This window comes from Felis catus, chromosome A1 (genome assembly GCF_018350175.1).
Source record: "Felis catus isolate Fca126 chromosome A1, F.catus_Fca126_mat1.0, whole genome shotgun sequence".
Taxonomy (NCBI): domain Eukaryota; kingdom Metazoa; phylum Chordata; class Mammalia; order Carnivora; family Felidae; genus Felis; species Felis catus.
In genome coordinates, this window is record NC_058368.1 from 28701519 (window position 1) to 28724354 (window position 22836).

General features: G+C 35.5%; 1 protein-coding gene across 4 annotated transcripts in view; it reads left to right on the forward strand.

The window, feature by feature from the left end:
• The window catches only part of VWA8 (von Willebrand factor A domain containing 8), a 368120-nt gene that overhangs the window by 35556 nt on the left and 309728 nt on the right, over positions 1–22836 (forward strand). For all 4 annotated transcript variants that reach the window (XM_045053513.1, XM_045053514.1, XM_045053516.1 and 1 more), the window contains exons 3-4: positions 12192–12322; positions 15812–15922. In XM_045053513.1, coding sequence (XP_044909448.1) covers positions 12192–12322; positions 15812–15922 — 242 coding nt within the window. The remainder of the gene's footprint in view (positions 1–12191; positions 12323–15811; positions 15923–22836) is intronic.

The window sequence follows — 22836 nt, forward strand, 5'->3', positions numbered from 1 at the left end:
GCTTAAATAACTTGGACTCATTTGACAGGACCTAGAAATTCTTGGATCTTCTGAGATGTGTTTATAACTAAAGGTTATTCCTTTGGTTTCATTTTATGTTTTTGGTTGTTGTAAGTCTTGTGATGAATATGACTAGCTACACTAAGACCAACAAAGATGTCTTCAGTGAATTATCACAGTGTAACAGTATCTTATGGATAAGAACTTTATAAGAAGCTGAGTTGCAAATTGAATTTTGGGGTTAAATTGTGATCTATTGATTAGTCAAAACATTCTAATATATGTTATGTATCATATTACAACTTATTCTGTGTATCACAGTTATTCTCTGCTTCCCGTTTGGCTGTTATTACTTTGCAATGTGGTTTTTCAAAAGAAATATAACTTTTTGTTCCTATTACAAAAATAAAACATCATCAATACAGAGAACCTGGGATACTGAGAAACGAAAGGATAAAACTGAAATCATTTATAAGAACATTGTTGACATTTCAATGTGTTATTCTAGTCTTTTAAAAATAATATTAGTATAATTTACATACAATAAATTTCACATAGTTAAATGTGCAGTTTCACAAGTTTTGACATAAGTATGTAACCATGAGACATCACCGTAGTCAAAATATTGATCAAATAAATTCATCACCCCCCAAAGTGTACCTGTGCCTCTTTAGAATATCCCCTGGTTCCTCCTTTTTCTGGGAATGACTCATCTGCTTTGTAGATATATTCAGATTTCCTAGAATTTTATATAAATAGAATTCTGTAATATATACTCAATTTTTGTCTAATTTCTATCACTTCGCATCATTATTTTGAGATTCATGTTGCGTGTGTCAATAGTTTATAACTTTTTATTGCTGCTTAGTATTTCATTGTATGGAAATAATTGCAGTTTGTTCATTCATTCATCTGTTGATGGACATCAGTGTTATTATTTTGAAGCTCTTGAAACAAAGCTGCACTGAGCATTCATGTATAAGTCTTTATATGGCCATAGTACTTCTTTTTTTCTTGTGTAAATACCTAGGAGTAGAATGGCTGTATCACACAGAAGATGTTTAACTTTTCAAGAAACTACCATTCTGTTTTCCAAAGTAGTTGTGTCATTTTCTATTTCTTCCAGCGATGTGTGAGAGTTCCAGTTCTTCCACATTCTTGCTAGCTCTTGGTATGGTCAGTCTTTTTAATTTCAGCCATTCTGATAGGTATGTAATGGTATCTCATAGTGATTTTAATTTGCATTTCCTAGTGACTACAGATGTTTAACACTTATTTATGTGCTTACTTGCCATCTGTATATCTTTGGTGAAGTGTCTGTTTAAATCTTCTGCCCACTTTTTTATTAGGATGTTTGTGTTCTTTTGAGATTTGAGATTTCTTCATACATTCTGGGTAAAAGAAATTTATCAGATATAAGATGTACACGTATTTTCTTTCAGTCAGTGACTTGTCTTTTAATTTTTTTTAATTGTATCTTTTGAAGAGCAGGTGTTTTAAATTTTAGTGAAGTCCAGTTTATCAGTTTTTACCTTTATGTATTGGGGTTTTGGTATCATACCTAAGAAATCTTTGTCTAACCAAAGATCATAAAGATTTTCTTCTTTTTTTTTTTCCCTAAATGTCTTCACAGTTGTATACATAATTTACATTTTGGTCTATTATCTATTTTAAGTTAATTTATTATATATGGTATGGGTCAAAGGTCATTTTATATAAGTATGGATCAAAGTTCATTTTTTGCATATAGATATCTAATTGTTTCAGCACCGGTTGCTTAAAAGACTCTCATTGTCCCACTGAATTGCCTTTGTACCTTTGTTCGAAATCAGTTGTCCATATATATTGTGAATCCGTTTCTAAACTGCAGTTGTCCATATATATTGTGAATCCGTTTCTAAACTGTTCCATTGATCTCTTAGTGTGTCTTGACACCAAAGTCTCACTATCTTGATTAATATGGTGTTACAATAAGTCTTCAGATCAGGTAATGTTCGTCTTCCATCTTTGCTTTTTTACAAAGATCTGGGCTATTCTAGGTCCTCTGCATCTATATGATTTTAGAATCAGCTTGTCAGTTTCCACAAAAAAAGAACTGTTGGGATTGGGAGTGCATTGAATCCATTAGTCATTTTGGAGACACTTGATATCTTAATAATATTGAGCTTTCCAATCCATAAAGGTGTATCTCTCCATTATTTGGATCTGCTTTAATTTCTTTCAGCAGTGTTTTGTTGTTTTCAGTGTACAGGTCTAGCATATATTTTGTCAGAGTCATCATTCAAGTATTTATTTTTTAATGTTATTGTAAGTGGTATTGTTTTTTAATTTCAACGTAGAAGTACAATTGATTTTGTATATTGATCTTGTATCTTGGCACCTTGCTAAACTCACTTGTTCTATAACTTGTTTTGGTAGATTTCATCACAGTTTCCGTATAAACAATTCTGTTATATATAAATAAAGGAAATGCTACTTCTTTCTAATCTGGAAGGTGTGGTTTTTTTGTTTTTTGTTTTTGTTTTGGCCTTACTGTATTTGTTGGTACCTCCAGTAAATGTTGAATAGAAGTGGTCAGAGGAAGGAATATTATTGTCTTATTTCTCATCTTGGGAGAAAGCATTGAGCCTTTTACTCTGACGTATGATAGGCATAGATGTTTCATATTCATTGTGTATCAAGATGATTAAGTTTTCTCCCATTTGTGCTTTGCTTAGAGATGATTAGAGATGATTAGAGATGATTAATTAGAAACCTATATTCTATTTTGTCATGTTTTTTCTGTGTTCTTGGACATGATAATGTGGTTTTTCTTTTTTAGTTTGTTAATATGATGAATTATATTTGATTGATTTTTAAGTGTTAAGGTAACTTTGCACTACTGAAGTAAATCCTACTTGATTGTATTGTGTTGTTGGTTTTACATATTATTGGTTTTAGTTTAAGAAAATTTTGTTTGGAATTTTTGCATCTGTATTTCTGAAGGATATTGATCTGCAGCTTTCTTTTCATCTTAGATCCAGCGGCTCTAACAAAGCATCATAGTTTGGGTGGCTTGTAAAAAAAACCTGAAATTTATTTCCCATAGTTATGGAGGCTGGAAGTCTGGAATCAGGGCACCAGTATGGTAGGGTTCTGGCAAGGCCCTCTCCTTGGTTGTGAACTGCTGACCTCTTGTATCCACACATGGCCAAAAGCGTGGAGAGACAGAGAAAGCTTCTGTGTCTTTTCTTATAAGGGTATTAATCCCATTTATGAGGGCTTCCAATCACCTCCCAAAGGCCCCGCCTGATACTACTGATCATATTGGGAGTCAGGACTTAAACATGGGAATTCTGGAGGAGCACGAACATCCAGTCCATAATACCTTCCTTGTGATATCTTTGTCAAATTTTGGTATTCAGGCAATGATGGTCTTATAGAATGAATTGGGAAGTATTTACTTCTTTCCGTTTTCTGACTGAGTTTGTATAAAATTGGCAATTTCCTTAAATGTTTGGTAGGCTTCACCTTGAAGCAGTCTTGGCTTGGGGTTTTCTTTGTGGGAAGGTTATTCACTAATTCAATTTCTTCGTTAGATATGGTTATTGGGGTTACCTTTTCTTATGTTAGCTAAAAAAAAGCTGAATTTTTAAAGGAATTTGTCTTTCAAGGAATTTGTCCATTTCATCTAAGTCTTGGAATGTATTGGCATAAACTTTTTCACAATATTCACTAATTCTCCTTTTAATATTTGTAGTATCTGTACTTCATGTCAACCCCAATCTCATATTCCTGATTTTGGAAATTTGTATCTTCTCTCTTTCCTGATTAGTCTTTCCTGATTGGTCAATTTTATTGATTTTGTCAAAGAACTTTCTTTCAGTTTCACTGATTTTTAAAAAATTATTTTGTTTTGGGGCACCTGGGTGGCTCAGTCGGTTAAGCGTCCAACTTTGGCTCAGGTCATGATCCCACGGTCCATGGTTCGAGCCCTGCATCAGGCTCTGTGTGGACAACTCAGAACCTGGAGCTTGCTTCAGATTATGTGTCTCCCTTTCTCTCTCTTTCTCTCTCTCTCTCTCTCTCTCTCTCCCTTTCTCTCCCTCTCTCTGCCCCTCCCCTACTCACGCTCTATCTCCCTCTATTTCAAATATGGATAATAAAACCTTAAAAAAAATTAAAAATTATTTTGTTTTCTATTTCATTGATTTAAGTTCTGATTAGTAGAATTTCATTTCTTGGGGTTTCACTTGCTCTTCTTTTTCTAGTATCTTAAGGCAGAAGCTGATACCATTAACTTGAAGTCCTCCTTTTTCTGTATTTTTTAATGTTTATTTTTGATAGAGAGAGACAGAACGTAAGGGAGGGGCAGAAAGGGGGAGACACAGACTCTGGAGCAGGATCCAGGCTCAGAGCTGTCAGCCCAGAGCCTGGCTCAAACCCATGGACCATGAGATCATGAAAGTCAGACGCTTAACTGACTGAGCCACCCAGGCTCCCCAATCCTTCCTTTTTCTCAATACAGGCATTTAGTACTATAAAATTTCCCCTAAGTACTGCTTTAGTGGCATGCCATAAATTTTGATATATTGTGGTTTCACCTTTGTTCAGCTCAAAATGCTTGGCAATTTCCCTTTGGATTTCTTCTTTGACCCATGCGCTATTTACAAGTGTGCTGTTTAGTTTCTAAATATTTGGAGATTTTCCCAAAGATCTTTTTATTATTAATTTCTAATTTAATTTAATTTTGGTCAGAGAACATAATTTTATGAGTCGAATCTTATAAATGTACCCAATATTTTTTAAAATGACTGTATTTTGGAGTGCCTTGGGCTCAATTGGTTAAGCCAATGACTTGGTTTTGGCTCAGGTCATGATCTCACAGTTTGTGAGTTTGAGCCCTGTGTTGGGCTCTGTGCTGAGAGCATGAAGCCTACTTGGGATTGATTCTCTGTCTCTTTCTCTCTGCCCTTCCTCTGCTCTCACTCTGTCTCTCAAAAATATAATAAACTTCAAAATAAAAATAAAAATGACAGTATTTTGTGGGGCACCTGGGTGGCTCAGACAGTTAAGCATCATGCTTTAGCTCAGTCATGATCTCACAGGTCGTGGGTTTGAGCCCCTCATCGGCTTTCTGCTGTCATCACAGAGCCTGTTTCAAATCATCTATTCCCCTCTCTCTCTGCCCCTTCCCCCCGCTCTCAAAAATAAAACATTTAAAAAATGACTATTTGCATACATCATTTAAGAAAATATTCTTTGTTGCTATTTTGTGACCACGTCCACAAAAACCATGTATGATATAAATTTTCTTGTGTCAAGTATTTTCTAAAACTTGACTTTAAAAAAGTAACTTAGCTTTTTGTGTGTGGAAATAATACATTTATATGGTTCAGAAGTCAAAATAATATAAAAAACTGTACATTGAGGAATCTCAGTTTCATTCCTATTTTCATCTACATTACTTGCCATGTTATTAGTTTTAGGGGTATCTTTCCTGTATTTTTCTATGCAAGTACAAGAAACACACGCATATATATTCTAACATCTCAACACAAAAAATAAACAACTTGACACTTAATCATTGTGTATGGATATGCTTTAATGTATTTAATGTATATTGATGTGTTTTTCAAGTTTTAAGAAAAACTGAATAACTTCTCTATGCTGAGTACTGTGCTGGCCAATATTGTACTTCTCATTTAATTTTGATTACAGCTATATTGGATCAGACTCCTCAGTCTACATTATAGATGAATGGCTTTATGTAAACTGAGGCTCTCTATATATGCAGTGGTTTCCTTTCACACATTCAGAGGACCTTTTGTATTCATTTTGCTGTTCTTGGTGCTAAGCATATATAGTAGATCCTTAATAAATGTAGCTGTGTGAATGATGTAATTTCTTAGTTCAGTTAGCCCGTGTGGTAAATAACGAGGACTTAAGTTCTAAACATAACTGTATTGTGTCCCCTCCTCTCATGTTTTCTCCCTTGTCCATTATATCCAAGTACAGAATGATATATGATAGGTAGGTGACAGTTTAGTAAATGAGCATGTACTTGCAGTGAGATTCGTTGTGATTCTTTTGAAATCTCTCATTGTGATGAGGTAGCAGGAGTGAATGCAGGGGAGTGTGGCAGGCCTGTGTTGAGATTCTTTCTGAACTATTTTGTAGGACGACTATGGTGAATAAGATGAAATGCCATGAGAAGGTGCCTGACATAAGCTCTACTAGTCAGGGATATGGTAAATACCGGGTTCATTCTCCTTTATCTCTTCGGGGTGGGCTGTATGTAGGTCCAGAAGGTAGTTTGAGTATAAACTCGGAAGCCCATTCATTACCACCGAGTCCACACTGTACAGCCTGCTATCTAGGACACACACCAGGTAGAGGACTTTGCAGGCGAGGATAAGGCTTCAATATCCTTCCATTCGTGGTTCTCACTGGCTGAGGGGTTTGACATGGTGCTTTACCTGTAATCCTCATACTAGCCGTTCTTGATAAGTATTATTACCTTTATTTTGAAAATAAGAAAAGCCCGGAAGATTCAGAATTCTTGTCCAAGGACACTGATAAAGGACAGGATGAGAAATCACAACTAGATCTGTTTGGCTTCAAAGGCTTTTTTTTTTTTTTTTCCTCCATTATATTATGTTTCCTCTTTGGATGCTTAGGAAACACCACTAGTTTTAAAGGATTTATTATAATGGGATGAGAACTTAGCATAATTTTCTGAAATGTTAATTTTAATCTTTATATATATGACAAATTGAAGTCTGTGGAGGGAGAAAATCATAATTTGGATTACTTTAATAGACTTATTTTAAAGTCCTTGAATACGCCCGGGCAAAAATAGTACACATTTTTTTTTAAAACAAGTATCGGCTAGGGATTGAATAAGGAATGTAGCCCAACATGAACCAGATGTTTGATTTTTACATAGAGAAGGAAATGTTAGACTATAGGATCAAGCTCTCCGGTATTATTTGGACATCAGTTTATCATTATGTGGACTCCTGGAAGGTAGCATCTTGTGCCTGAAAACAATGAAGTCAGGGATTTCTCTTGCGCACAGGGCTGTGTTTATATTAGGTTATGCGTGGCAGTTTGGCAGTTTGTTTTGCAGATGTTCGTAATGTACAGTCTTACATCTTGTTTCTATTTCTAGAATGCTTTTAAGTATGACTCATGTTTTCTTGAGGCCATCCTAAAAATACAGCTAGTTTCAAGCATTAATGTAAAATACACCACAGACACCACACGGCACTACATAATGCGTTCTCTCAGTAGTTTAATGTAATTTTTTGACAAATTAAATATTTTCTTTGACAAAATATACTATCCTAAAATATGAGCAAGTGGAAATGGGAGGTTTTTTAGAGAAACAGCCCTCTCATAACATAATGTAAAATAAAATGAATTAGAAATTTCAATAAAAGGAGAAAAACAGGGTATCATTGACATCCTCAAAAACCAAGAAATAAAATTAATGGCCAGAAAAGCAACTCCATTAAGTTCGATGGAGCCCCCATGAGGCACACACTTGTAGGGAAATTCTTGGATCTGAAGGTAGAGCCTGTTAAAAAGATTTTGGAGGGGCAATAGGACATCACGGCTATAGTGTAAACTTTGAACTCAAACGCTGAGATCTAAGTCTTGGTTTATGCACATACAAACTGTGAACACCTCAAGAACTTTGATTTTCTTATTTGAAAAATGTAGGGAATGAATATTTAATGAAGTGCTTGTATGACACTTAACTATTATCAGTCACTGTTCTAAATGCCTAGCTTAATCCTCATAATAACCTTATAAGTAGGTACATTTATTATATCTGTTATACAGATGGAGAACCTGAACACAGAGAGTTTAAATAGCTGATTAAGTTTACATAGCTGGTAAACAGCAGAGTTGGGATTTGAGCAGTCTGGCTTGATTCCGTATCTGTACACAGTATAGTCTGCTAAATCCCAGGGTTGTCATGAGATCCTGTATGAAAAGTCATTTGTATTTTTATCTGGCATATGAAATGAATGCACTAAATTATAACCATTATTATTACTGTTTATTGGGTAAAGAAAAATAAGGGAAAGGAAAAAGTCTTCTTGAAGATATGGCATTGACTGCAAGGCCAGCCACACGATTCAGAAGCTGCTTATACATATTAAGAAAATTATGTAGAATTGGAATGTGATGATGAGAGCCTTAGATATTCTGACATCTAACATCTCAGTCTACAGGTAGAACTTAATCACTCTTGACTTGCCTCCCTAACAATGTCATCTTTCAGAAAATAGGGGAAACTAAGGGGAACTCTTCCTCTGGGCTTACTTGTGACTAAATAGAAATAATGCATTTGTGGCATGCAAGCAACAGAAACCCTGGAAAAAAAAAACCCACACATGTCAACCCAGGCACAGTATTTCTCAACAAGGGTGCCATTAACATACTGGGCAGATGGGACTGTCTTGGACATCATATGTAGGATCACTAAATGTCAGTAGTGCACCCAGTCATCCCTCGTCCCCCAAGGCTTTGCAACAACCAGAAGTACCCCGGACATTTCCAAATGTCTCTGGCGGGCATAGCATGATGGCAGTATTGCCACTGGTTGAGAACCACTACTGAGTGGCAAGAGGAAAGGAAGAGATTGCTGAGAATTGTCAGATGTGCCTTAGGCCAGCGGTCCTCAACACATTAGGATCACGTCAAGTGGAAGAACACCTATGAGCATCCTCGCAGTTATACTCAGTTCCCAGAATTCCTGCTTTAAATAACTATGCCTTTCTCTCCTACTTAAGAAAGTACGTGGTATACAAACTGCTCTGTAAATACAGGCATAATTGATTCTTCTTGACTTTGCTAAAATATATATATTATTCCGAAACCTCAGCACTTCATCGACACTGACAACTTAGGAGAGGCAGACCTCACATTTGATTAGGAACTGGTGCCTTCAACTTTAAAAAAGCCTTGAAAATGTATACAGTTCCAAGGTCAAGGCATTCAAAATGGAATGGAGCTATATAGAACTAAATGGAGACTCTATAATTATGAATAGTTACAACAGTTATAAATAATAGACAGTGGAAGGAAGTTGAAGAGACCAACTTGGCTTTACCTTCTAGAACTTTGGAAATGTCGTATTTTAAATAGTCAAGTCCAGGTAATGGAAGGTCAGGCACATTGCCAAAGCTGAATACAAAGGAGTGACACTGAAGTGTAGAGAAGGCCTGTGGCCAAGGTAAGCGAAGATTTGTAAAAATATAAAGAAAGAAATCCCAGAAATGTTTATGTTTTTAATTATGTATTTGATACCAGTGTAAGAAGAGATAATAGATCTGCAGGATAGGGAACATTGTGTAATTTATGATAGAGAAGTTAGAACTTAACTTTTATCTTGTGTCATCCTTAAACAGCAAGCAGACTGACTCATCTTGAAATAAGAAAGAGTAGACTATATATCACAAAGGTGGATTTAAGCCTGAAGTAGGAAAGGAAATAGTTAAGTGGACATTTGATAGTTATAAATGAGGTTGAATCTCCAATCTCGGGTGAATTGCTTCCATTGCATCATGAAACTCCTTGATAGATTCTCAGAGGTCTAGGTCTTAGAGCAATGTTTCTCAATATGTTTTTCATTATTGCTCTACTAAAGACATTTACCTCCCCCGTCCCCATTGTCTTTCCCCAATCTCATGAAACGTCAGTACCACAGATATACTGTATATCTTTTACACACGGTATCCCTTTAGTGGACAACAGACCCTTGTAATATCTAAGAATTCTTTTCAACCCCTCTTTAACTTCAGATCTTGCCCCCTTGGGGGTGATATGCTCCCTATGCATGTTGTAGAGGATTCATAGAGGACAGGAGAGAAACCAAGCACCTCTGATCAGGTGTTGAGTCTCCTTATTTTTAGACATAGAGGCACTTGATTTGGGGAGGTTACAAGATGCTTTGGTGTGATCCCAGTGACATGATAAACCAAGCAGGCTGCCCCAAACCTTGTTCTTGACCGTCTCACCCTGATAAAGAAAATCAGAAATTTATCTTTATTTTTTCCAATGATTAAATGTTAGCTTTGGGGGATGGGTTAGGGGGATACTACCCTCGTAATGTGCTGTTGAAGGTTGTCGGGGAAGCATAGCTTTAGCCTTGGCAGGTGTTCTTAGTTTGAATTCTTTCATGGCCTCACTGGGTGATTAAACAAAGTGTAAAAAGTATGGAATATATTCAGTACATGTAAAAGACTTTTAGGATACGTGTGTGTGTGTGTGTGTGTGTGTGTTTATGTGTAAAATTCAACACAATAATAAAGCAAAACTGTAACCCACATCCAGTATAGGAACTAGAATATTACCAAAATCATTGAAGCTATCTGTGAGAATCTCTGATTCCATGCCCAAGTGTCCATTATTCTCAGTTTATCATTCTCTTGATTTTTTTGCTTTTCAAGCACTGTTTTATTACATATGTATGTCTAATGAATTCAGTTTGCTAGTTTACTGAGCGTTATCAAAAATAGCATCATATGGGATTTATTCAGTGACTTAATTTTTTCGCTCAATACTATACCTTTAAGGAATTAATATTGTTAGAAGTAGTGGTAGTTCATTCTGTTTTTGTTGTTATGTAATATTCCTTCATGTGTATTTTATCCACCTCCAGTCTCCAGTTGTATTTTTATTTTTTAAAGAATTAATAAGCTATATTTTTCTTTGTTGTATTCAGTTTGTTTTGAATAACACTCCATGATTATTCTATGTGTCTACCAATGAACAAGGGCGAGAGTTTTTCTTATGTACCTAGGAATGCACTTTCTGGGTCACTGAGTGATTTACAAATGAGCAAACACAAATTAATTGTGTTAATTCAAACATTTATAAAATGCTTAGGCAGATGAGCGGATTGACAGATTTAATAGTAGACTTAGAAGGGCATTGAATGAAGTAGTCTTCTGTTCCCAACAGTTGCACATGTAAGTCTTCAAACCTTCTAACTGTGAAGTTTGAAAGATCTCGGGGCGCCTGGGTGGCGCAGTCGGTTAAGCGTCCGACTTCAGCCAGGTCACGATCTCGCGGTCTGGGAGTTCGAGCCCCGCGTCGGGCTCTGGGCTGATGGCTCGGAGCCTGGAGCCTGTTTCCGATTCTGTGTCTCCCTCTCTCTCTGCCCCTCCCCCGTTCATGCTTTGTCTCTCTGTCCCCAAGGTGAAAAAAAAAATTAAAAAAAAAAAAAAAGAAAAAAAAAATGAAAGATCTCACAACCCATTGCCAACTTAAGTTATAATATAGTTTTCTTAAAATTTTCAAGACTGTGATAATCATTAATTGTATGGGATGATTTAGTCATGTCCCTTTTAGAACAAAAGCATTGGGCTATAGAATTGTGATAATGATTCTAATTCCTTATATCACCCTTGAATATCACTTGTATTTCTTTAGTGACACTTAAATGTGACCATTCAAATGTTCTTGTAAGCTTTTAAATGTGATATCAAAGGCACCTGGGTGGCTTATTAAATTAAACCTCTGACCCTTGGTTTTGACTCAGGTAGTGATCTCCCAGTTCATGGGTTTGAGCCCTGCATCAGGCTCCTTGCTGGCAGTGTGGAGCCTGCTTGGGATTCTCTCTCTCTCCCTTCCTGTCTGACACTCGCCTGCTCATGCTCTCTTACTCCCTCTTTCTCTAAATGAGTAAATAAAATAAATAAATAAATAACAAGTGTGATATTATGTGATTCTTTGTGATATCATAAGCTTTGTCCTGTTTTAACATTGGTAACAATGGTTTTAAAGCAGTAAAGCAGTGTGAGAATTCACCAGGTCGATGTATTGATGAGTATGTGTGTTGTTCATGTATATAGAGAGATAGATACACTTAAAAAATTTTTTTTTAATGTTTATTTATTTATGAGACAGAGAGAGACAGAGCATGAACAGGGGAGGGTCAGAGAGAGGGAGACACAGAATTGGAAACAGGCTCCAGGCTCAGAGCTGTCAGCCCAGAGCCCGACGCGGGGCTCAAACTCACAGACTGTGAGATCATGACCTGAGTCGAAGCCAGACGCCCAACCGACTGAGCCACCCAGGCGCCCCTAGATACACTTTTTAAAATATAATACACTATATGCCTTGATTCTTAGAGGTTTATAAGTAGTAGTCTGATTTGCATTTCATTTCATCTTGTTTTTTCATGCTTGAAGTTTCAGACTCTCTGGCTCAATCTGTAATTCAGCATCTAAGATGGATGATGCAGAAGGATCTTTTGGGGCAAGATGTCTTTCTCATAGGACCTCCTGGGCCTCTTCGACGCTCTATTGCTATGCAGTACCTGGTAAGCAATCAATTCTTATGGATTCCTAAGGGTCTTAACTTTGATTAATTGTGTTCTAACATAAATTAAGATTAAGAATTTACAAAAATATCAAGATTATTCATTACTTGAAAAAAACTTTAATGTTGAAGGATGCTTTCTTTAATAAGGAGTGTGGAATAAGTTATTTGGGAAGCAGATGTATATTTTTCATAGCTTTAACAAAATTTTGTTGTCACAAAAAGTTCTCAACTTCTGATAAAAAAGAAATACAAATTCAGGCAATGAGTAGCAGATAGAATCAGCAACTATGAGGTTACAAAACAAAACTTAGTTTTATATTACATTATATAATACTATATGTTGTATTACATTATTATATTATTTTGTTATATTAATTTCATATTATATATTTTATATTTATATTACTCAAGAAATATCCTTTTTTCTTTTTTAAATTTTTTAAATTTTTGTTCATTTTTTTTTTAATACAATTTGGGGCGCCTGGGTGGCGCAGTCGGTTAAGCGTCCGACTTCAGCCAGGTCACAATCTCACGGTCCGGGAGTTTGAGCCCCGTGTCAGGCTCTGGGCTGATGGCTCAGAGCCTGGAGCCTGTTTCCGATTCTGTGTCTCCCTCTCTCTCTGCCCCTCCCCCGTTCATGCTCTGTCTCTCTCTGTCCCAAAAAATAAATAAACGTTGAAAAAAAAATTAAAAAAAAATACAATTTATCGTCAAATTGGCTAATATACCGTGTGTAAAGTGTGCTCTTGGGTTTTGGGGTAGATTCCCATGATGCATCGCTTACCTACAACACCCAATGCTCATCCCAACAAGTGCCCTCCTTAATGTCCATCACCCATTTTCCCTTCTCCCCCACCCCCCCAACAACCCTCAGATTGTTCTCTGTATTTAAGGCCCACATTTTAAAAAGCCAAATAATTCTCTTGACTTTTTGTTGTTATATGGTCTTTAAGGAGAGCCTGCAGTTTGTCAAATATCTCTTATATGTTACATGCTTTTTTCCTTCACATAGATGAGAAAACAAGTTTATGAAATAACTCACTCAAGCTTTTTTCCAGCTAGTAAATGATAGAGCTAGACTTCAAGTCTTCTTTCTGACCTGTTATCCTCTTACATGTTTGTAGTTATCTGAATACTGTTGTGAAGTGAGTTGAAATATTAAAATCTCAATCCAAATAAAAAAAAATTGTATAAGACCTTTTTCCCCAGTTTGCCTGCATTAATAGGCATTGCTGTATTGATGGGAGGAAGATTGCCATCAGGTGAAGTTGTTCTGCCTGAAGATATTTTTTAGGATGAAGGGGAAGAACTTTACTTTAAGCTTCCTTGTGTTACTTGATATTGAAGAATTGATTTCTGTGCTATTTGAAATATGCTTCATGTCCTCTTTTATTTCAGTGGTGAATTTATTTTGGTACTTCCAAAATCATGTAGGGTGAGGATGATCAAAATACAATGGACAAATCAGAACTTAACTCTTTCTAGCCCGTACCTTCCATATCTTTTATTTGCTTCTGGAATGAGCTTGTGAGGTATAAGGGGTCATCATAGTATTATCCTCATTTTATTGATAAATAAGGCAAAAGCGGCTTGCCTAAGAATGCAAAGTCAGCTACCGAGAATCCATTCCGCCTGGTTCATTTCAAAGACCATAATATCTCACTCTGATTTTGTTTCTGGGCAAGATTCTGAAGCTTGTTAGGAGTGTGGAATGAGAAAGGCTAGGACATTATAGGTGTCTTGTGGGTTCAAAGATGCAATATAACCTGTTTCTTTAAAAAAAGAAAACAACAACAAACTTTAAATTGTGAATCAGAGCTAAGGCAGCTTAAGGATGTGGAAATACACATAAGAAAACAGTAGCCTAAGCTGCCTTGCAAACTCTGCCCTGGGTACTGTTGCTGTTAGATGTAAGATCCCATGCTTAGTAATATCCAGAGTAGATGAAGTCTTTACAGGCAGAGATTTGGGAGCATAATTTGATAGTTGTGTTTACTTTATATTTAATTTATATAGAAGGAGTTGTGTAGATAGCTCAACAAACTCAACACACCCCTGCTGCCTCCTTGATCTGCCGCTCCTGGTACTGTTTGAACTTGCTCATACCATTTCTGGGAAGCAGCAGCTGAGGAGACATAGGCATTTGTCTTGCCTGAGGAACCAGGATTATATCTTCAGTGTGGCAGTTCAGGGTGTTACTAGGTACAGTTTAACAATAAGAGACGTCGCTTTGTCAACCAATTTTGATAGGGATTTTCAGTGATCACATTCAGCCAGTCAATGAAATAGACATGAAGGTACCAATGATACGTTAAGAAACAAGAAGGAGGCATCTGCTAAAAAGAGAAATTGTGTCTTTAGTCCAAAATTGTGCTTTCAGCGGCAATTCATTCTTATTTAGAAAAATATTGTTTTGTATCAACACATCTTTACCACTATGACGTGTGTTTTCTCTATTTAAAATGTTTTCTACTTTCCATACATACTTAAATTTATAGTGCATGGGAACAGGCATATTTTATAAAACCAAAATGACAACTATGGTATATTTTTATCAACATGATATGGCAGAGAAAAAAAATTCTGTTGAGTGAAATACCCTTTTTTACCATTAATGGCGTGCTCATTCAATTTTTTCCCTTATACTTCAGTAAATTAATTTGTTCTCTCTGTTTAATAAGAACATATTGTATGCCTTACTCAACTGGAGAACATCATTGTTTTTAATTCAATGTTGTAAAACCAAGGCTAATGTTAAAACCTTTTGTACATGGTTGTCACATGCAGGGAAAAATGACGTTAGGGATGGATAAATTATTCTAAAAGAAATGGATTCTGGATGATTTCTCCTTCAAATCAAAAATGTTTGTTTTATATGAAAGAATTCTTTTTTCCCTCTCCTCCTGCTTTCATCCTTCTTCATCTTTCTCCCCCTGCATAGCTATCTATGTATGTCTTCCTTCTCTCTTCTGTTGACCTGACTACTGGTATTTACCTTATTTTCACACTTGGTAAAGTGTGATCTAATGTATCACAGACAGTTGGTAAACATTGGTTAATGGGCTTAATTAATGTAGATCACCCTTTTAAAATAAGGTGAACATTACTTACTAAAATGGCTATCATTTGTAAATAACAAAAAAAAAAACAAAAAACAAAAAAACACCAAGTTGGCAAGTTATTACTCGTGATATTTGAAAAGAATTCTATAGAAGATATTAAGATTTATAATATCTGATTATAATAATAATTGCTAAGGAAGTACATAATTATCAAGTAGTCAACTATTGGTGCATTAGAGCTCTGAGCAGAGGTACATACATGTTTTGATTAATGCTCAATGTTTTGCATTTTTCTCAAAGCTAAGACTCATGATTTCATTTAAAATGCTCATCTCTAGGGCAGTGGCATTGTCAGATAACTGGCTCCCAAGAATATGTTGAGAATTTGTTTTAATTCTGGAACAATTTCACTCTCTGCTCTACAGGAGCTGACCAAACGGGAAGTTGAATACATTGCCCTATCAAGAGACACCACTGAAACTGATCTCAAACAGCGACGAGAGATCCGCGCAGGCACTGCTTTTTACATTGATCAGGCAAGTTCTTATCACACTCCAGCACATGAGTGTTTACTCCAGGGCTAGGCAAAATTGATTTTTAAAGTAGAAAGAGATTAGCTCACATAATAGTGAAAGGTAGATGTACAGTGCTTTCTCTAGGCAGATTTAATTTAGATTTTTGGTTTCCTTGTTCTTAGAAATGCCTCTGGGTTTAGCACTAAATAAAAAACTGCAAATGAAATTAGTGGTTCTAAAATGTTACCTAAAGAACAAGATGCTGATTTCTTAATTTTTAATTGTTTCCTACTACTTGCACATAGAAATTTGAATTTTTAAGAAAGAATTGAGATTTTAATATAGAAGTTCTCTAGCACATTTATAACAGTATTCTCATTCTAAAAGTCAAGGAGTTAAAGGTATACTAAACATAATGAAACTAAATATATACTTTCAGGAACTATAGCTTTGTTTGAGGGAGGGTTTCTTAGGTACAGATTACCAACTATAATAATATTTTATGAATATTATAATGAAGCTTATTATACATTTCTTCAAACACATAGCTTAAAATATTAAATATTGTTATCCATTAGGAATACCTGATAGAAAAAAGGACAGAGACCTTATATAAGCAACTCATAGAGGAAAGATTTCAAATGTCCAATGTATTCATGACAAGATGCTTCTTGTTTACAAAAATAAAAATTGAAATATTAATGAGTTGCTTTCTTTCTTTCAATTCTCATATTGGCAAAGATTAAAGAATTTGCTAATGTCCATTATTGATGAGGAAGAAGGAAGGAGGAACAGCATTGCTGTTGGTGCAATTTTGAAAGAAAATTTGGCAATACCTATTAAAAGAAAAGAAATTAAATATATCTGGACCCAGAAGTTACGTTTCTGGCAATTTTATCTTCTTCCAAATGTTATTCACATAAAGTATACATAGTTATATGCAATGGTATTTACGATAGCATTGTTCAGGATCATAAAACTGTAAGTGAAAACTGTAATAATGTATATTTAGGAAACTAGTTAAACTAAGTTAAATAAATAATGGTAAGTAGAATTCTTTATAGCCATTAAAAAGAATGAGATGAATCTATGTGAATCTATATAGATTACTATATGTAGTAATAGGAAAGAAGTCCAGGATAAAGCATAAAAAATAAAGTTGCAAGACAACATAGATAATATGATTGTATTTATGGTAAAAAGAAAAAGAAATATATAAATGTGTATGTGTTGGAAATTTCCAGGAGGATGCACAAGAATCAATTAAAAGAGCTGACTTCTGTGGAAATGTGACAGCATCTCGGGTGGGGAAAGGAAGGAATTTTCGTAGTTCTTTAAATTTGAAGCTTCCTCATGAGCACACTATTACTTTATAATTAAAAGAGTATACGTTTGACCTTTGAGCAATGAAGCAGTTAGGGGTGATGACCTCTGCGTAGTCAAAAATCTGCATATAACTTTTAGCTCCCCCAAACTTAACTATTTACTAATAACTTATTGTTGATCAGAAGACTTACCAAAACTAAGTCAATTAATGTATTTTGTATAAGTATTATATACTGTATTATTACAATAATGTAAGAAAAAAATAAAATGTTATTAAGAACATCATAAAGAAAACACATTTATAGTACTGTACTATGTTGACAAAAATCTGCATATAAATAAACCCATCCGGTTCAGACGCGTTATTCAAGGACCACGTGTAACTATAAAACAAAACAAAACAAAACACAACACAGAGTGAAAGAATTTTTGGACACCAGAATATTCATATTGTCTCATAGATTACATATTAATTAGAAAAGAAAAAAATGTGCTTAAAATGGAGAGATTTGGCTGTCACCACATGAAATGATGGTGATCACATTTAGCATCCTGTAGTGAGAAAATCCGAGAAGTTCATGTTTCCAATTAAAAAGCAATCCTTTGTAGATGAAGTGCACAAGTATATTTTAAAGAACTCTGTTTTGTTCACATAATGCCAAGGTTCACTTTATACGTAGTTTCTAATTACTCATGGAAAAAGATGTACCTTGACAATGCCTGCTTCTTTTCTGAACCCCGTGAGGCCGAGAGTAAGGAACTGGGGAGAGAGCTTAGAAAACAAGACTACAGCCTAAATAGTGCAGAGGAGATTGGGATAGATTTAATGACACCGAAAGAATTGGCTTTGTTTGGTAGAGTATAGATTTTAAAACATACTTTTTGAATGAATTTTATATCTGGATTGATTATTGCAATGCAAATAGTGAGGAAGAGAAAGTGGACTTTTATATGCTTATTATTTTAAAGGCACTTTAAGACTTTGTATTTCTTGAAGCATAAAGTAAATTATTTAGATAACACTGTGTAATATACTCTCCCTGCTGTTCTAAAAAGCATATTTTTAGGTGACATCTATTTTACAGTTTATAAAATATTTAAAGTGCTATTATAAATGTATGGTAGTATTTTTTCTTTGTTTTCTTGGCAAATCCTTCTTGTTATGACGAAAATCAGTTGTTCAGGATGTGATGCATTGACACCTTCAGAGCCTGCGATCATGGTATAGGAACATCGGTCCTTTTCCTGTTACTTCAGACTTGAGACTGTATCTGGTTTCCATATTTTTTCTTTTGTCTCTTAATAATCTTTATTCTTTGTTCATAATCAGATCTTAACAGTTCCTTGCTTACACCTGTGCAGTCTCATCACACCCAGAATAAAATCCAATCCCTTTAATATGCCTACAGTATTCTACAGGACTTAATCTTTTCTACCTCAGCTCCTTTCCCTCTTTCCCTTGCTTTCTAGGCTCCTGCTTACATGGTCTTGTTCTCTTAAAAATAGATTGAATGCTTTCCAGCTTCAGAACCTTTGTACTTAATGTTCCCTCTGCCTAGTATGACCTCCCAGATTTGTATATTCCTGCTTCCTCATCATTCAGATTGTAAATTCTCAGAACATTTAACTAATCACTGATGATGCCCACCCCATTGCCATATATATAGCCCTATATATCACATATTACACAATGTGATCTTCTGAGTATCCATCACTATTTGAATTTACCTAATTATTTCTTTGTTTCCATGTTTATTGTCATATTCCCCACTAGAATGTAACTTTCATGCTTAACTCTGACATCTAAAAACTGTCTGGAATATAATTGACACTTATATTTAATGACAGATTTCTCCTTTGGATAATCAATGTTGTTAAATTTTCAAGTAAATTAAAAATTAAATTTTTAAGTAAATTTTTTTAAGTAAATAGGTTCTGGATAAGACCAGGATGCTCACCAGTCGAAAAATGTTTGTCTTTTTGACGCCTGTTTGGAGTCCTCAGAATGAATAATTCCCATCTGAATTCTAGATGAAGTTGCCAATTGATTACCAGCTAGTCATATATTTGTTAGACTGAAAGGTCTTTATTTAGAAATTTCTTTTATTTATTTAATATTGTTAACCATAGTCATAGAACAGTAAGAATAATAAATATTCTTAAATTGATGTCTGGGATCAAAGGAAAGGCAGTATCTTCATTCATCAGTAGGTGATGGCTCCAACTTAGATGGCCAACCTAGTTGGGAAAAATACCTGTGGCCATCAGGTGGGTGCTGGGAGAGGTTTGGATTTTTCAGTGTGGTCGATGTATGCACATATGAGTGATGTTCAAGTAATTACTAATTGACATTTCAGCCAGAAACCTTGCCAAAACCTCTGATTCCAATTGAGGGTCATGACTATCATCCTAATCACTTATTTTCCTGCAGGATTAAAGATGATTGATGATAAAGTAAGAGGTTAAACTGAACTGCTACTCTTGAAGGTTGGAATTAGGTTAATAATTCTATAGTAGGGAATTTGTATTATTTTTTTCCGATGATATAAAAAATGTGGGGCACGTGGGCACCTCAGTCGGTTAAGCCTCCGACTCTTGATTTCAGCTCAGGTCGTGATCTCACGGTTTGTGTCTTTGAGCCCCACGTGGGACTCTGCTCTGACAATATGGAGCCTGCTTGGAATTCTCTTCCTTCTTCTCTCTTTCTGCTCCTCCCCTGCTCTCTCTCTCTCTCTCTCTCTCTCTCTCTCTCTCTCAAAATAAATAAATAAATAAATAAATAAATAAATAAATAAATAAGTAAGTAAATAAATATTAAATAAATATTAAAAATGCTTTTTGTAGCTATATGTGTGTGTTTATATATATGTATAGTATTAATAAATATTTATCAAAATGACTCCTATGTGTCAGGCACTATCTAGGGACAGTGAGCAAAAGAAACAAATTCCTGTCATTATGGAGCTTATGATTCAGTGGGTGGCTCAGTCAGTTGAGTGTCTTACTTGATTTGGGCTCAGGTCATGATCCTAGGGTCATAGGATTGAGCCTCCTGTCGGGCTCTGTGCTGAGTGTGGAGCCTGCTTAAAATTCTCTCTCTCTCTCTCTCTCTCTCTCTCTCTCTCTCTCTCTCTCTTTCTCTCTCTCTCTTTCTCCCCCTTCCCCTCCCCCTCTCCCTCCCTCTCTCCTCTTCTTTCCCCCTCTCCCCCTTCCCCTCTCCTCCTCTTTCCCTCTCTCCCCCTGTCCCCCTCTCTTTCCCTCTCTCTCTTTTCCCTCTCTCTCCCCTTTTCCCTCTCTCTTCCCCATCTCCGCAGCTTGTGTGCTCTTTCTCTCTAAAATAAAATAGTAATAATAAAAAATAAAGTTACTTTTTATCTTCCCCTTCAAGACTGACAGTGTAAACATTTTTTTCTTTTTTTTAATTTTTTTAACGTTTATTCAATTTATTTTTTTATTTTTTTATTTTTTCAAGGTTTTTTATTTATTTTTGGGACAGAGAGAGACAGAGCATGAACGGGGGAGGGGCAGAGAGAGAGGGAGACACAGAATCGGAAACAGGCTCCAGGCTCTGAGCCATCAGCCCAGAGCCTGACGCGGGGCTCGAACTCACGGACCGCGAGATCGTGACCTGGCTGAAGTCGGACGCTTAACCGACTGCGCCACTCAGGCGCCCCAACGTTTATTCAATTTTTGAGAGAGAGAGAACTGTGAGCGAAGGAGGGGCAGAGAGAAAGGGAGACACAGAATCTGAAGAAGGTTCCAGGCTCTGAGCTGTCAGCACAGAGCCCGAAGCAGGGCATGAACTCATGAACCGCAAGATCATGACCTGAGCCGAAGTCAGCTGCTTAACCAACTGAGACACCCAGGCACCCCAGTGTAAATATTTTCTATATTATTTTCTGTAATGCCTATATGCATATCTATTTAATCAAGTACAATAATTTTTACAAAAAATGTATACCATGTATATAAAATTTTATAGTCTGCTTTTTAAAAAACCTGATATTTTATAAGGAGCATCTTCTTATGACATTAGATATTCCTCAAAAGTATAATTTTTGGTGTCCATACAGTATTTCATCAAATAGGTATGCTATTATTTATTGAACATTCTCATTTTATCCACATTCCCATTGTTGGTAATTTGGGTTCTTTCTAAGTTTTCACTCTTCTAAATAACACTTTGGTAAATATCATTGTACTTATATCTTGTAATCACTGATTATTTTTTAGGCTTGAATGTTAGAAGTGTAATTACTAATCAAAAGGTCTAGACATTTTCAAGAATAATTCAAGAATAATATATGTTGCCCAGTTGCTTTCGAGGAAGTATGTTCATGGTTTCTTGTCAGTGTTGGGTCTTTCTTTATATGTACTTTGCCAAATTGATAGGTTTTAATTTGCATTAAAAATTACTAAGTAGGCTGAATCTTTTATATGTTTTTTTGGCTATTGCTTCTGTAAAACATCAGTGAATTGAGTGGATTTGGGAAAGGAGAAAGGGACTGATGAAATAACTTACAGTCTGTCGAGAAAATGTTGAAATTTACACTATGCTTGTCTATGTAGATATTTGCCAAAACGTATCCACTTGTTGATGTAAAGATAATTTAAATATTTTTTATATAGTTGCCTTGCAAAGCAGATTATAGATTAAGCTTTTTAAAAAGAATTGGTTAGAGAACAAATAACAAAATTTATATGACTGGTATTTTGACACCCATGCAGAAATAAGGAGACTAAAAAATATTTTGTTACCATATTAACTTTCCTTTGCCTCAGAAGATGAAATAGCCTGAAACAAACCCCTAAATCACTGATATTCTAACTCTTTAAAATTCTATTACTGTATTTTTTTTCTTACCTTAGTTGTTGACATTCTCTTTATTAATTCTGTGTATTGCCATGTGACTCCAAAGAGCTGGAGTGGAAGACTTTAAGTCAATAGAAGATTGCTTGCATTACCGAAGTGTGAGCCAATACAAATTAAGCTACAAATAAATTACATTTAAACTTTAATGTCTGGCTGGGAGGAGACACTCAAGATAATCTGGGGAGTAGAAAGGTAGGATGGGAAGTTCAAATGATTTTCTGTAGCTTTTTCTAAGCCAGGAACCCTTTTCACATTAGAATCTTGTTAATTTGATTGACACGAAACTGCAGTTCCATAATGTGTGATATATGTGTTTCACGTTAAGCATAAGAATGCATTTTAAATAATTATATAATATTAAAATTTTTTTTTAATTTTTTTTTTTTTTTGAGAGAGAGAGGGCAAGGGGTGCATGCTCACATGAGCAAGGGAGGGGCCGAGAGAGGGAGACAGAAGATCTGGATCAGGCTCCATGCTGACAGCAGAGAGCCTGATATGGGGCTCAAATTCACGGAACCACAAGATCATGACCTGAGCTGAAGTCGGATGTTTAACCGATTGAGCCACCCAGGCGCCCCAACAATCATATAATATTTTAATGTAGTCTCTTCTGTTTTGGCTTATTCTAGAGTCTCCCTTATTTAATAGAAAAAATTAGGGTTAACCTTTTTATAACGCACTGCCTAAACATTGTAGGTCATTGAAAGCAATTCCTAATAAATTGAGTAACAGTGCT